Raw genomic sequence first — 16,503 nt, 5'->3', positions numbered from 1 at the left:
TAAAGGTGAGATTTGAGAGGTTTTTGGATGTCAACGATTTTGCTTTTAGAATTTCGTTTTCTGGAAAGGATTTTGATTGATTGACCGTGTGGCTGTTAGAGAGAACGAGTTGGGGACAAAATTTGATTTTTTTCTGAGATTTTGATTTTGATGATTTTGTTTTAAAGGACTTTAGAAGCGTGGTTCGATGTTCTTCACCAGGCTGTTTAAATTGTTGAAACTGGTGACCTGTGATTTATTTTCTGTGTCACACACCAAAAAAGTTCGTGACATTTTTTGACGGAGACCTACCGTGAAAAAATGCTCATTTTCTTTCGGGGAAATTATCTGCAATAATATGATGAGTTCCTGTTTGGTCACAAAAAAACATCAAAACATTTTCAACACGAAACTTAGCAAGAGGTCTTTTCTTCTAAATCTTCAATTTCTTCTCTAAACTGTTCTATTTTTCTTGTTTATGCTTATTTTTATTTTCGTTTTTAACTTCAGCAGCATGCAGCTTTTCTCAGGATCAGTTTCTCATTTTCGTGTCATTGTTTTTCATGTTTTTAAGTTATTTTGAAAATTTTGGACTTTTTTTATATTTTGCCAAGCATTTTAAGTTCACTGCTGTTCTTTTTTTTGTTTTTATAAACTTGAGTTATGAATGTTTTTTATGTTTAGATGCTTCAAAACTTCGCGAGAGGCTAAAGGTGAGAAGACGAAGGTCAAAATTTATAGATAATTTGTGTAATTTGTACAGCCAGGAGTTTTCTTAGTTAGACCAAGCAGTGCTCAATCAAAACGATAGATGAGTTAGAACAATAACATTGAGAATTTGAAAGATGTTTTCTCGAAGTAGACTTGTAGGTTGAAGCTCATCTGCCACAATGTAAATTTCAAAGTTAAAAAAGCGATTTCAAATCATCTTTTATCATCTTCCCATTACAGTATACAAATAAATCTTGAAAAATCGAAATTTTAAAACGAAAACATTAACAACAATGAGGACACCGACAGCAGCGACTACACATCGTAGTCACAACAAGAGACCACGTTGTGATTCAGATGCAACACCGACATCCCGACACAAACGATCCCGACCCGATCAACGAAAATCGTCGCCGACACTCGAAAACAAACGACAACAAAAAGTCGCCTCTCTATTAGATATATCAGCAAAATCAGTGGCTGGCGAATATCCATATCAAGAAATTGAAGAAAGACTCGGACATATTCCTAATCCAGTCCAGAACAGGATTTTATATCATTCTTTTCCCGAAGATGAAGCTTCCATAAAACTCTATTCTTCCAACAGAATACACATGACAAGCACAGAAACGAACCGACAACCTTTCAATGTCGGATTAAAAATTTACGATAGTGACGGAGTTAAAGACGTCATACAAATTGGTAAGAATTAATTTTTTTCTTTTAAAGCTGTGTTTTTCAACGTTCAGTTTTCATTTCTCTTTTATTTTCAGTCGCAGGACTTTAGAATTTATAGTGGCCCCAGACCTTAATTATCGGCCTAAGTTCTAAAAAATTAGTAGAACCGTTCTTTAGATGATCATCAAATTGAAATACTTTTCCATGGGAATACAACGGTGTGTTTATCCTCTTTTTCCAAAAAAGCAAGTCTCAAAAATCGCAAAGTTTCCCAGGTCTTGGGCCGGTAATTCAGGTCTTCGGCCGCTAAATCTGGGCTTAGGCCGCTTACGGAAAAAACATTTGCTACGGTTCCCCGTGCATGGTCGACTTATGGAGACTTCCCTGCATATGCCATTCTTCTTGTTATCTTACGAAGAGTATGAGAAATTGCATTTCCTGTATTTTTGAGAGGTCTATTTTCAAAAGTCGTGATGAGAGGAATGGATGAAGAGGGTCGGAATTTTCTTTCGTTCAAGTGTTAACGGTAGTGTACTTAAAAAGTTCTCTCGACTGGATAGACGCCAAAACTCTCTATGTGGTAGAAGTGTCACTAAAATATGTTGCACGAGATTTCACAGATAAGAAAGTCTACTTTTTTATGTCACTTTAACGTGGAAATACAGCTTTACTACCACATTGTCATGTTTTCAGTTTAAAGCATTGAGTTTAAAGCCCGAAGGGCTAGAATTCAATATCTAAACTTTCTCAGGCAAGAAAAAGTGAAGCCTTAAAAAATGCACTGCTTTTTTGACGACAGATTGAATCGAGCAATTCCTTTGTTTACGATTGATATTTTTTTCGAAATTTTGCGGTAAATTCTAGTTTCAATCTGTCATTTGTGTAAAAACCAGGCGATCCGCTCTAGGCCGCGCAACTTTGGTAGGATTTGTTGGCTTCAAATCCTACCAAGGAGATTGACTTCTAGCCCTTCGGGCTTATACTTCATTGGTTTAAAGTATACATAGATAGACCCGATTCGTTTAATAGTTACTCTTCGATATTAGTCATCAGAAAATGACATCTTCTGAAAAAGTTTTCTCCAAAATTAACGTAAAAAGGGTTTACCGCTATCAAAATTTACGCTCTTTCCTAAAGTTTCTTTTTCTCTACCGTCAAGATTTCCCAAGCCATTTATAGACATTTTGGCTCTTCATAAGTGCTTAATTCTGAAGTGTGTAGGTAAACTTGCTTTTTTAACGAACGTCATGAACACACCATCCTTTCCTGTAACCTTTCACTTCCCTATGGGCACGCAACGTCTTATGAACATCCCATGGACGGCTTTAAGACCTTTGGACGTCCTAGAAACGTACATTAGACGTCCAAAAGACGTTTGTGCCCATTGGGTTAAGATATGTTTTTCCGAATCCTCTCAAAGAATTCATAGTTATCCAATCCAAACCAAAAGTTGTTCAAAGCAAACAAAAACAAAATATGTCTTCCTTATGACGTTTTTAATAACAGCTTTTGGCATCATACAAAGAGGTACTCTTGAAATAGCTTTCTGACATTGTCTATAATTCTCAAAAGGTTGGCACTGCGCTTGACTTTTCCAAATGACAGCAGTGTCTCTTTAGAATCTGGGAATCTTTTCTTGACGTTGAAGGAGCAGTGTTTTTGACAATCAACACTTAAAACACTGTCTAGATCGATACGTGACTCTTCTGTTAAGCTAGCCTTAAAGGCACTCAAAAGAGGATTGTAACGTTATGTTTTATGCACCCCTGTCTCAAGACCAGGAAACAATATCACAGACGATTTTTTTCAGGGCTGGATAACCAGGGTCGATAAAGAATTGGCAGTAAAGTAGTAGGTTAAATAATGGGTCTGTGATCCGGGCTTTTTGAATTACTATCAAGGTTTTAGCAAAAAAAAGGAAAACCGCCGCAAGAAAACAAGGTTTCGGGTGTTTGAGTTGGTCATTATAAAGAAGTCCAATTAATTGAGCCTTAATATGAAAAACACATTACAAGGTCAAAGAACTGCGAATCCAAAGAAGCTTTGAATCAAGAGGTTGTCCTTTCAAGACCCAGCTGGCACACAACGTTTGTCTAACGTTCACAACGTCCATATTACGTTAGATGAACGTTGAAACAACGTTGTGCTGGGGAAGTTTAAAAATATTATTGATCGATGTCAAATGAGTTTTGAAAAGCCTTACTTTTGAGAGTGGTTAGGAACCTTTGAAAACTGTTCAAAATTAAGTAGGGTTTCACTCAATTATAACTTAGAGAAACATAGTTTTTCGAGTTTCTATGTTGTTTTAAAGTGTGACTTAATAGTAGTACACGTCTATTTTATAAGAACACGGATGTTCTCAACTTTTTTAAGTTAAGCGTAAAAATGTTCTTGAAATGTTCTTAATTTTGAGAATTCTTTGTGTGTTTTTTATGTATTTTCGAGAGAAACAGCATATTTTTCGGTGTTCTGGAAACCTTAAGTTCTCAACTTGTTCTCACTTTCGAATATCGAATACTTATATTCTTATATAGTTTGTTCTTACAAAAACAACCACGTTTTAACGGACTTTTTCACTAAGGTTTGTGAGTGAGATTTGCTTCGATACAGGAATAGTTAACTCGGAAATCGTAATCTCTTAACACAACATTTGAACAGTCAAAAATAACCTTCGTAAGAGGACAAGGAAATATATTTTTTTTGCCGGCACCTTTTTATATCCCAAGGGTTTCAGTCATTTTCTAAAAGTCCTCCTAATGGCCGGTTTTCAATTATTGGCTCGGACTCGGGAAACTCTTCTCGGAGATGTTCATCATCTAGCAAGCCCCCCCCCATGGTTATAAAATATTAAACGTTATTTTTGCTCTTGATTAGCTGATATAAGTAGACTTTCGATATGTTAAAAAAAGTTGGACCCTGGTTTTCTAATCACATAAGACGAACTGTCAAGGATTTTCTCATGTAATATATTTTTTGAAATAAGAATGGTCTTTCTTGATTATTTGTGAGAATATTTCAAAATTGAGATTAATCAGTTTGATGTTTTTAAATTCGATTAGAAATTGATTCAAAGTCATAAAATTTCTCATAGTACTCAAAGAGCTGGAGTTCTCTTGGTCAAAACTTTCACAACATAGACCCCTGTCACATCAACTATGCCGATCCGCTAAAGACTAGAGTCCAAATATCTAGATCAGAGGGCTTAGATACATATAGCGCTTCTAATTAAAAGAGGAATAGATTTTAAATTAAAATAGGTGTGTTTAGCCAATCTAAAGGTCATTTCAGACAAGATTTTCCAAGAGGGTTCCACCAGACCCCCCTGCTCAAATCATTCTCGTTACGGTCGAAAAATTACTGGCCAAATGATATTTATAGCACTGTAACTCGAGTACAAAAATCAGGGTCAATAAAGACTTAACAGTACCTAAACATCCGCTAAACATTCTTTTTGAAATATATTTGCTACTATGTCAAAAAAAAACATTTGAAGTATTTAGTGGTTTAACTTAACTGCCTCTAAAGCTCCTCCTAACACTTAACGTTTGATTGACTTTTAAGTATGGCTGCTGACATTGAGTGCTCTTACCAATCTCCATGAGTCATAAATTTTGTTGTTAAGGAAGGCTCTTTAGTTTAAGAAATATGTCCTTAGAATTATGTGTGAAGTCTGTGCTTGAAGGGTTTAGAGTTTAGAGACTCATTCGAGCATCCATATTTATGTGAAAGTTCTAACGGCATTCCAAATATACTTTGAAGACTTTAGCTTTTTGTTGCATTTTTAAAATAAACTGGTGGAACAGGGTCCAGAAAGTACTTTAATAAATTGATCAATCAATCAATTGATCAATTAAAATTCCCTTTCTAAGCGAAACGAAATTGATTAATGAAATGAAATTTACTAATTGAAGAAATATCATAGAACATGCTCATTCAGAATCGACAACACTCATTAAAAATCTCGAACATCTATTGCGCAAAGATCTTTCTTTTTGATAAGAAGAAACTTTATAAGAACATAAGGCTTCGATGGCCCAAATGTTAAGAACAAGTTAACAAGTTAAGTGGACCTTAAAACACCCGATTTCAAAAGAAATTGGACGAAAATATTCAAAAAATGACGAAAATAAGAACATATTTAGGCTTAAAAAACTCAAAAAGTTTCATCAAAGAAAATCCCAAGGCGTCAAAAATCTTGAAAGTTCTTATGAAAAAAAAAGTGCATTGCGCAAAGATCTTTCTTTTCGATAAGACCTTCAAAAATATATTTATCAAACAATGGATACCTTTAAAGTATTCAAAAAGGTTAATTTTTATTGTCGATTTCAAACAATTAAGTAAGCGAGAGTGGTCATCAAATGCAATTAAGTGCGTCATTTAATGGCTTTTCGAATTCCTTAATTACCAAAGCATAATTGCATACCAGCGGTGTTTTATGTCTAATTAGAAAATTCGAAAATGATGCAGAGACCTTATGTGGTGCACTACCGCCAGGTTTTTAATGACAATTAATAACTTAATAAGGCATTCAAATTGAGATTGCCTCTTAATTGTTTTCAATATCCTACATTTATTTCAATACTTTGAGAAAATTTCGATTCTTCTTGTCGGCACTTTTTGATTTTGAATATTTGTCATTGTATTCTTTAAAAGGGATGTACACCCGGGAGAATAACAGGATTATTTGTTATTTTTGATAGACAGGCAGGATGTTTGCTCTATCATTAAATGTAATTTATATTCAATTTCAAAGTGATTCCTTCCTCCATTACATGTTTTTTAATGAGAACATCCAAAAAACCTTAAAATGTTCTTAGCTTGCTCTTAATATCTTGGCCACCGAAGCTTTGTTTTTATATAGTTTGTTCTTGTATGCTCTATTGTGTCAGACGAAAAATCATCTGCTCCCAAAAATGACGTCAAGGATGTCTTCTTTTTCTTTCTCATCTTCATTTTCAAAAGATTTTCTCAGAAATTATAGTGCTCCAAATTATCTTTCCAACGGTATATGAAATTTTAGGTATGTGGCATTGGTTGAATAGTGAAAATCAAAACAAGGATTAGTTCACACTTAAGATCGAATTGAATTTAGATGCTTTTTAAACCAATGTCTAGAATAATATTCATTATCCGAGGTCTTAGAAAACTCAACGATGCACTTGAAAAATTCACGCTTTTTTAAAAATAAGAATACACTTTCTAAGAATGTTCCTGATGAAAATGGCCAAAAAACTAAGAATATGCTAAGAATATCACCATCATGGAATTTGGCTACTAAAGCAAAGAATGCTATTTTAAGAGCACTTTCAATTATAAATTATTAATTATCTCCAAGTTAGGCTCACTGCTTTTACAAAAGTGCCATTTTATGCTTGAGACGTATGAACTAAAAAAAGTCTGTCCAGATATAATTGGCAGTGGAAACAAAAATGCTTGTAACTTTTGATAGTCAAATATAATTATGGAAAGTTTTTTTGTTTGTTTTAGAGAATCAAAAGCGCTATATTTGAATGTATTTTTGGTTGAAAAATTCGCGATTTTTAGCGGTTAAATTTGCGATTGTAAAAATTGAGTTTTTTTTCTACTTATGCTATAACGTTCATTTTTACACCAGTGGTAGTTCAACCTTGGGTTAAGAAGTTTGTTAAATTTCAAGGCGAACAGAAAAGTCCTTCGGAAGATATGAGACCCGAAATACCCCTTGGTAGCACTTTTCTGTGAAATATCAAATCTCCAACTTATTACTAAAAACGGGGGTAGTGATATGATAAAACAGTTTTTCGATCATAACACATTTTACGATCTCTTTAATGACCTCATAGCCAAACTGTGTTTAGTGTTTTGTGAATTAGCAAAGTTCTTTTAATGACTTAAAAATAACAAAGGCAATATAAGTTCATGCTTATCTTTTCAATAAAAACAATTATACTGTGATTTCACTTCGTTTCGAAATAATCAATGATATCAATAATACCAATGCACCAACACTTAAAACACTTTCCAACTTTTAATTGCACTGTTCAAAAAAGATAACATAACCCCCGTTTTTAGTAATAAGTTGGAGATTTGATATTTCACAGAAAAGTGCTACCAAGGGGTATTTCGGGTCCCATATCTTCCGAAGGACTTTTCTGTTCGCCTTGAAATTTAACAAACTTCTTAACCCAAGGTTGAACTACCACTGGTGTAAAAATGAACGTTATAGCATAAGTAGAAAAAAAGCTCAATTTTTACAATCGCAAATTTAACCGCTAAAAATCGCGAATTTTTCAACCAAAAATACATTCAAATATAGCGCTTTTGATTCTCTAAAACAAACAAAAAAACTTTCCATAATTATATTTGACTATCAAAAGTTACAAGCATTTTTGTTTCCACTGCCAATTATATCTGGACAGACTTTAGTATGAATTAGGATCCTAACCTAAGAAGGTGCTATAAGAATATTTTAGGATGATTTTCCCAAAAAAGTTAAAAATATCCATGACGAAATGGATTTACACCATTCTTATAAAAACAAAGCGTGTTTTAAAGAAAAGCCAAACGGGCAACTCGGATAGTATTTAGAACTACACGAGTAGACTGGAGACACCCAAATGATTCATTTTTTAACTTTTAGATAAATAAGCCTACAGGGGTCCCCAGCCTTAACATTAGGAGGGGAAAATATCAACTCTTTTAAATATAGAACTTGTGTCTGTAAACGTTTTAAGCATACGAATGGACTCTTTTTTGGCTCTATTAAAATCCTGGGGATCCGTTTTTTTTAGTAAAGTTCTCCCTGCTGTTATGCACAGCCGTTGTCGATAGATTTTAACGGATGTCTTAAGTGTATTACTGGAAAGGCATATGTGACTTTGTGCGTCATTTAGAGAATGACTCATTGCAGTTGGCCTGTCTCTCTTCATTGCACCCCATTCTCTGCTTCAAGACGAGACCTTTGCCAGTATTATAAATATGCATTTAAATGAGCCTTCTGAGTCAAGATGAGGCCTTGCCAGTACAGTTGATATTCGCTTATTCAAACTTGCTATAATTCCAATCTCTCTGTTCTGTCTCTCCGTCGAACAAATCTGATTCCCCAAATAGCATTTGAATGAATGGTAATCTAAGTTAATATGAGGTTATCAGAGAGTATTTTTAACAGATTTTAACTTGGAGGCCCCTTGGAGGGGTACTCCTTAAGGGTGTTTTTCTATGACCAGTATGACAATAATTCAAGGCAGTCAGATTTTAAGAGGTCTCGAAACATCGGCATTTGAATTTTTAACAAAAAGATTTAACGATTGGATTCTGTTTTTGATTTCTTTTGAAAAGTTCATTCGCATCGATCGATTTATCGGCAAATCAAAATCTCATCTTTCGCAAATGAAATAAAGTGAACAGAAGAGATCTCCTACTGTGAGGTTGAACTCGTATCTGTTAAAATCGTTGTTTCGGTTAATAGGATTTAGAACCTTGTCGGCAAAGAAGAGATAAGGTGAAAATTTGCAATGACTAACATGTTTTGCTTTTTCAATCATAGAAATTTAAGTGTAGGAAATTTTACTGATCCAATTTTTCTTCTTATGTCATAAACAAAAAACCCGAAAATTTTTACTTTACCGATCGAGTCGGAGCTTTTCACTTATTATTCTTAACAAGATATTTGGATTAATTTTTTAATGATCTGAGAGAGAAGCAAAAATTTTTATGAATATTTAACAAAATATCAAAGAAATTCTTTCAAACACTGTTTTCCGCCATCTTAAATCTGATAAAATATCATCAAACAATCTTCCACTTAAATAATCTTATTTGGTCCCTTTGTGTGTGAAAGCTCCTTTAAGTAAGCCAAATTCAATCGAATTTAAAAGGAACTATGATTTATTAATCGCATTCTATCAATTCGTTTTCCTTTTCACATAAATAAGCCGCAAAAAAAAAAAAAAGTCTTTAAAGGCACTATCGCGGAGAAAGTCGCTTTGGATATATCTATAGATTACAAGCCTTCTTTGAGTACACATAAACAATCAATTTTTAAAGAAAACAAAATTGATTATATCTAAAGATTTTCATACATGCTTGCAAATGAAGGGTCCTGGGGAGACCGAAAGCGTCCCCTAGTGTTTCTAAACCACGCCGTATATTCAAGCTTGTCTCTTTGCTTAAAGATGTGTGAAAAAATGTAAAAATTCCGCAGATTTTTCTTGAGCTCTATTCCGTCTATAAAAAACCGACACTTTTTAAAAGGGGTGAATGCACTTTGATAAAGCCTTTAAGATATAAAACCAAGGCGAACACTATATAGTTGCAGGTTCTTGTAATTTTCCAACATTAATCTTTGTTCTCCTAATTAGAAAACTTATTATTTTAGTTTGCCTTGTGGCTTCTACCTATTATTTTTAGTTAAAGCACTTAATAGCTGTAAGACTATTCTCGTCAAGCACTGATACACTTAAGGGAGCTCGGAAGAAACAAGCTATATGAAGTGACGCTAGACGAACCCAGGGGCTTATTGAGTCTCATCTTGATACGATCATACTTCCTAAATTAATACAAAAAAGACTCCATCAAAACTAATCGAATCAAGGAAATAACAGAATCCAAATCATTAGGTCGCCTTCTGTTTCTGATTCATAAATAATCAAGGATGTATGTTTTTTATAAGAATATCATGAAGTCAAAACATTTTGGAGACCTTGAGTGGGTTTTAAAACTAAAAGTCGTCTCAAATTGTTCTTATTATAGAAATTTAATCTGATCCCGTAAGAAATTGCACGTTTTAGAGTCTATAAAGTCTTGAAAATGTTCCAAAGAATGTTCTTAAATTCTTTTGCTGCGGAGCATTATGTTCTTACTTTGTTCTTATATAAAACAGCTTTGGTAGAGACATAACCCCTGCAAGGTATTGCTTAATATCATGGGGTGCAAAAGACGAGCCATCTCGACAGTATTAATCTTGTCAAATTAAACAGGGATTTTGTTCAACATTTCTCTCTCTCTCTCTTCCTCTTCTGCCTCCTACCGCTATATATCTCTGATATCGGTAAAAATAAATTTTTAAGGTCATCATTATCATCATCATCCTTCAAGGTCTTTAATGAAGGTTTAAGGTACCCCAGCTGGCACACAACGTTGTTGCAACGTTCATCTAACGTTATATGGACGTTGTGAACGTCAGATAAACGTTGAAACAACGTTGTGTGCCAGCTGGGACTTCAATGTATAAGAGCAGTAAGCAATATTGTGTCTTTACCTGGATCCGACTTGTTTGGGAATTTCGAAATTTATAGCCGTTACTTTTCTGCGATAGAAGTCAGATACACTTTGGAACAGAGTATAAAATACTCAGAGAGGGCATATGATAAAAACCCTATTTTTAATCAAATTGTAACATAGTGAAACATAGATGAATGGTACTGTTTTTAGATGTTGCACATCATAGGAATAAAAAAAGATCAAAGAAGCCTTATACTTCCTTCTTTGAAGTATTTAGTAAGGAAGACGTACTTCAATGTCTTCAAACCGAGGTTACCCTTTTGTGACGTACTGGATTTTTACGGAACAATATTTCCTGTTTACATGAGTTGTGTGTGCTTCTACCAAAAATAATTTTACGTCAATGCTAGGTTTGGTGTATTCCTCGTTTTGTCAAAAATGTTTCTTTATTGTGGCAAAATAGTTGGTAAACAGTAATGTTTGTGGTAGATACTTTTTTCACAAAAGAAGCCCGAATCAGTCCTAGAGCTAGAGCTATAGACTTCTGCCAAAACTTATTCGACAAGTGGCCAATATTCTACAAGTGGTCAAAGTTCCTTTAAAAAATGGCGAAAATAAGAACATGTTAAGAATGTCCTGAGGCTTCAAAAGTTTTAGATGTTCTTATAAAAAAATGTGTAAACTCTCTACACTTTTACAAAGAAACACTGACACTGGCAATTCATCAAAGAGACAAAGTGATAAGTTCGTTGAGTCAGGGTGTTATAATATTAGCGGTTTTACTTTTCCTTTCATGTCTTTAGAGTGTGAAAAAGTTTTGATTCCAACACTGCAGGATAGCAGGCGACAGACTCCTTGTATTGTGGACATCCTTCTACTAAACAAGTCTGAAAATTTGTTAAAAAGAGAAATTCTCATACTTTTATCTGTTTGCAGACATCTGGCAACTGATGTTTTTACTTTATGTGGCTCTTTGTCACACTGCGGGGTATTTCAACTTTGATGACTCAACGAAAAAAAGTTTTTGTTTGGTTGTAGACAATTAAAGGTCACGTTTATTGATTGAATACCTACGAAAATACTAATTCGAGACTCTTTTTTAATAGATTCTTATCACTAGACATCTGGCTAACAGTTTTACTTTTGTGGGTCTATCTTTCACTGCGGGAGAGGTTTAAAAGTAACATGCTTCAAACTTAAAATGAGTCATAACATAGCTCGAGACTTTTTACTCCTTAGTATAGCAAAGTCTCTTTTTGATGCCCATATTAAGAGTTCTGAATTTTCAAAATAATGCTCCTTGAATTAGGAACTCTTTTTACAATCTATGTATTTTAGGTTTTATATAAAATAAGTTATAATCAACTTCTTCTTTTGCTATCTTTGCAGGCTTTCACTTAAGCGGTGTTGTACATGAGAAAGTTGGCATCTGCAACCGACAAAAACTGTGCGTTTACAAAGCTTCCATGACATTTGATCGAAACTGCATCACATCCACGCAGTGTTCATGCAGTAATAAAAATCTACTCTGGTGTTCACATATAGTTGCTGTCGCAATCTACAGAATCCGAAATCCAACCAAAATCCCGATTAAACCACCAATATCCGATTCGGTATTAGAACTTAGTAATCAACAAATTCAAAAACTACTCTTAACTTTAATATCGGAAAAACAAAATGAAATTTTACCTGATGTTCAACGCCTACTAGACCAAATCCGATCACCCGAATCGGAAATTTCCCGATTAGCCGGTTTCCCCGATCCGACAGCTGGTGGTTGTTCAGGCGAAGAAAGGCTTTGGCACATGGATAATTCGTACATTACAAAACAAGTTTCGGATGATTTACTTGAAGGGACTTCAGGCAAAAACACAATCGCTCTTCTAAATAAGGTAAGTTTGTTGTTTTGTATTATTGCGTAAATAGCCAACTCATCTAAGATTCCACGCCGACCTTAGTGCAGTTGTCCATTTTGTCTAATTGGGTGTTTTACAGTCTTAAAATATTCTTGACTTGTTCTTAATTTTTACCATTGGAGCCTTACGTTATTATATACACGTTTGTTTTTTTAAGAAACACACTTTTAAAGAAACATGAGGCTCGGAAGCCTAAAAACTGAGAAACATCTAAGAAATATGCATGCTGAGGCTGAGAATGAGAAAATAACATTTTCTAATTCGGTTTTTCTTAAGAACCTTCCAATCCAGCCTTCCATAAGGCTGATTATGTCAAAAAGTTTAGAAACATATAAGAAACATTTAAGGCTCAAAAGGCCGATTTCTTAATAATAAACATTGAGGCTGCTTGGTAAAACTAGTTTCTTAAAAAAACAAAAAACGTGTAGTTTGTTCTTATAAAAAAATAAATGGAGGAACGATGGGAGCAGGGATTTGAATCGGGCGCCAATCCTTAGACCAATAGACGATATCGGCTTTCCGAATTCTCCCCGAATGATTACCCATGATGCATTGTTAGGGTTAGGGTTATCGTCCGTGAATTTTTTTGCGCAATGCATCATGGGTAATCATTCGGGGAGAATTCGGTTAAGCCGATATCGTCTATTGTTTAGCACTCCTTATTTGAGAATTCAGTTTTTTGATAGATGCATATTATTTCATCCTTTACAGGTCCGTGAAATGTTATCAGTCCGAGACAACAATTTCATCAATTTACTTCTCGCAATTACCGATACCATTTTGGATATCAGTTGTGAGCAACCTGAAGTACAAACATGGCCTCACGTTCGGAAGATATATGATGAATTACAAGCACTCTGGATGTGTATCATGTCTGACCACGATATGACTATGGACACACGACAACGATTGATGAAGTATTTAAAGAAAGTCAGGGAATCACCCTCGTTTCCGCGAGAGAATGGAGATGACCCGAAGTCAGGATATCTCCTTGAACCATGTTTAAATGACGACACCCAAGGTAGGTCTTTTAGATGCAAATATTTTTCAAAAAATTGGATTAATTGATGAAGGTCTTAGGAATCGTAGAAACTACAACAGTGGAAACTTATAAATTAAAGCAAAAAGACGACTTCGTTTTAATCAGAGGGAAATTTAGGCTTTTTGGTCAAGAACTCTTACACTCTTGGACTAATTTTCATTATATCTGTTTTTCTAGAAGATGACCTATGGACTATTGGTGCTGAGATCGATTGCTTGAACCTGCGTGGTGACATCACTACAGCATTACAGAAAGCCAAACAAATATTGAAAACATTGAAACAATCACGAAACTCTTTCTATGATTGGAAAATGTTCAACAAGCCCACCGAACCGATCTTTGTCGCTTATAACATGTTCACGGCTAACGGGCTAGAATCTGAAGCAGTTGAACTAGCCTTGATCGCTCTTTCACAATCATACACAATTCCTCACGGTGAATACGCGCAATCCAGGCTAACGCACCGGTACGAGCAACTTATATCACAACTTGAATCCTTAGACTTATCCAAAGACGTTCTGCAAAATACATTACTCAAATACACTAAAAAATACTATGATTCTCTACTACAAAAAGCTGAAGAAAACGAGTCAATGGATATTTTACCGAACCATTGTTTTGTACGTTTCTTGTTCCAGAAAGTCGTTCCGTTAAATAAACAACTGGCCTGTGATATTGCTTTACATTTATTACCTTTGAACTTGAACAAAAACAATGACGTCATAACCGATGACGTCATCGAGGACGAACTAATGGAATTCGAAGTTTATAATGACGTCATCTCGTATGTTAAAACGCATTTGGAGTACCAGCAAAGTGAGTTGGCAGCCTGTCTATTAAAGGAATGCCACTCGGGTACAGAAAACCTGAAACTAACACTCACCGCTATCCTAGAGAATGTTAATCAACCCGAACAACTTTTACGATTAGCGAAATTATGTCAATCAATGGTAACACGTGATCAGAAATCAATAATCAATCAAGACTTTCAAAGCGCCGCTTTCGAGCTAGGTGTTCGAAGCGTGCGGCTTATTACTGACGTATTAGAACGCAAATCATGTATACGCTGGCTCGTATCATGCGCCGTAGATACCGGCCGCGCAGCCGTTGAATTTCTTTTACGTAACTGGACTGATCTGTTCTCCGCTAAAGAGATTGCTGCCGATGTGGCGCCGCTTATGACGTCACAACCTGTTTGTTTCCAGTTGAAAATGACATCGAGTTATACAAAGGAGGAGTTAATTACCTCTGTTAGTAATATGGTAATCGAGGCATGCATTAAAGACCCAATCCCATGTGTTCTGTTCGCGTTAACTCTTTGCGAAGAGAATCTAGAGAACTTTGAACTTGTTTGTCAAATCATAAACGAATCAAGTGACCGTTTCAATGCAGCCCAATTATTTAGCGTAGCACGTTATTTGGAAAGTAAAAAGCACCCAGATCGAGCATTCAAAGTTGGACTTCGTGCGTTAAAGAAACTAGATATTGGTGCACTAGATTGTCAACATCCAGCTGTTTGTGATATCTTTTGGATCAGTACGTTAGCATGCTCTCTTGGTATCGATGAAATGACGCAAATAGTGCCTGTTATTGAAAACTGTATACACAACCCCCTGATTTTAACTGATATCGCTCAAAGATGTTCATCTGGAACTTACAGACGCGGCGGACAAGCTTTCTCTTGTTCTAAAGAGCCTTTAAACCGTCTAGTAGCATCAGCGCAGAAACTTTTTATACAGGATGTTGAACTAAAGTTACGTAACATCACACGTAAGAATTATGTCGATTTCACTGATTACCTCATAAAAATTAAACGAGCTTTCTCATTGGCCGATGATGGAATGGAACAATTTAATTGGTTAATTGACTTCATTGTGACGTCACAGAAAGGGAAAAAGAAACTTCACCAACTCGTCACCAGTACTTTTTTGAAAGACCAGAATCCCTTGCAACGGACCAATGTTACTTGCGTGAATGCTATGGAATAAGTATTAGTAGATTTTTTACAATATATTGTGGAAAAAGAAATATTAAGCTAGATTGTCGAAAGAGAAAAAAACATCGTCAACATGGGCCAAATTAAATCGACAATATTGTACTAGCCATACCAATATTCATGATTCGTGACTTTTACTATATTCAAAAAACCAATGGATATGAGTTTTGACTTTTAATGTCATTTTAAATGTTTTTAAAGGAGCATTTTAATTTTTATTTGAAATTTCTAAACATTTTTGAAATATTATTGAAAACCATGTATATAGTTTGTATCATATTTTTTCGTTTTGTATATATTATCCTACATGAATGCAGAAAATCAATAATGCAGAAAATATAAAATATTTTTATAGAAAAAGAAATTTCAGTCTGGCACAATTTCATTCTAATAACCACACCCCTGTCTCACAGCCCCTGTGTGACTTTTTTCCTCACTGGGGATAAAAATTCCTATTGAAATCCCAATGGGGATGGAAATTCTTCAAGGGTTAAAAAATCCAGTGTTGAGTTGTTTAGGTTGTTAATTCTGTTAAAAAAAGGTCGGAAATCGAATTCCATGTGAGTTTATGTGATGTTTCTTTTTGTTATTTCTTTCATTTTGCTATTATTTTGCAGTTTCATCTTTTTATCATTCACTTAGTCACTAGCAACTCCAGAGGATTTCAGAAAAAGCAAGTAAGTTTTAAGCTCAGTACATTATAATCAGAATGGACAGGATTTTGACAGACCCTAGAAAATCTGTTAACTATTTGATTGATTAATTCTGGTAAAAAGACGTTAGTAATATGTTGCATCACCTTCTTTTATAAATAGTCCTAAGTTTTAATGGGTAATTAACTTTTTATTTTGAAGTTTTTTCAAACTGTCCGCAAAGAATTGAACTGTTTAAAATTTCCGGAAAAATTTTCTAAATTAATGCATCAAAAGTTATGGCTGTTTTTCTATAAAAAATTGGGATCGAAAACTGGTCAAAAAGTA

The 16,503-nt window shown here is 34.7% G+C and overlaps 1 protein-coding gene across 2 annotated transcripts; it reads left to right on the top strand.

Annotated features, from left to right (window-relative positions):
- Nucleotides 1–928: 928 nt before the first annotated feature.
- Nucleotides 929–15,878, top strand: LOC136807983 (zinc finger SWIM domain-containing protein 4-like). Of its 2 annotated transcripts, none has more exons than XM_067064611.1 (4): nt 929–1,392; nt 11,959–12,461; nt 13,197–13,506; nt 13,705–15,878. In XM_067064611.1, exons 1-4 carry the CDS (start codon nt 984–986, stop codon nt 15,513–15,515), a joined length of 3,033 nt encoding a protein of 1,010 aa, XP_066920712.1. In that variant the 5' UTR covers nt 929–983; the 3' UTR covers nt 15,516–15,878. The 2 variants fall into 2 exon arrangements, with proteins under 2 accessions (XP_066920712.1, XP_066920713.1); XM_067064612.1 differs by having other exon boundaries at nt 935–1,392; nt 13,708–15,862.
- Nucleotides 15,879–16,503: the final 625 nt, after the last annotated feature.

Source organism: Clytia hemisphaerica, unplaced genomic scaffold (assembly GCF_902728285.1).
Source record: "Clytia hemisphaerica strain Z4C2 unplaced genomic scaffold, Clytia hemisphaerica genome assembly, whole genome shotgun sequence".
Lineage (NCBI taxonomy): Eukaryota > Metazoa > Cnidaria > Hydrozoa > Leptothecata > Clytiidae > Clytia > Clytia hemisphaerica.
The sequence above is the reverse complement of the archived record's forward strand: the minus strand, read 5'-3'. Positions and strand labels throughout refer to the sequence as shown.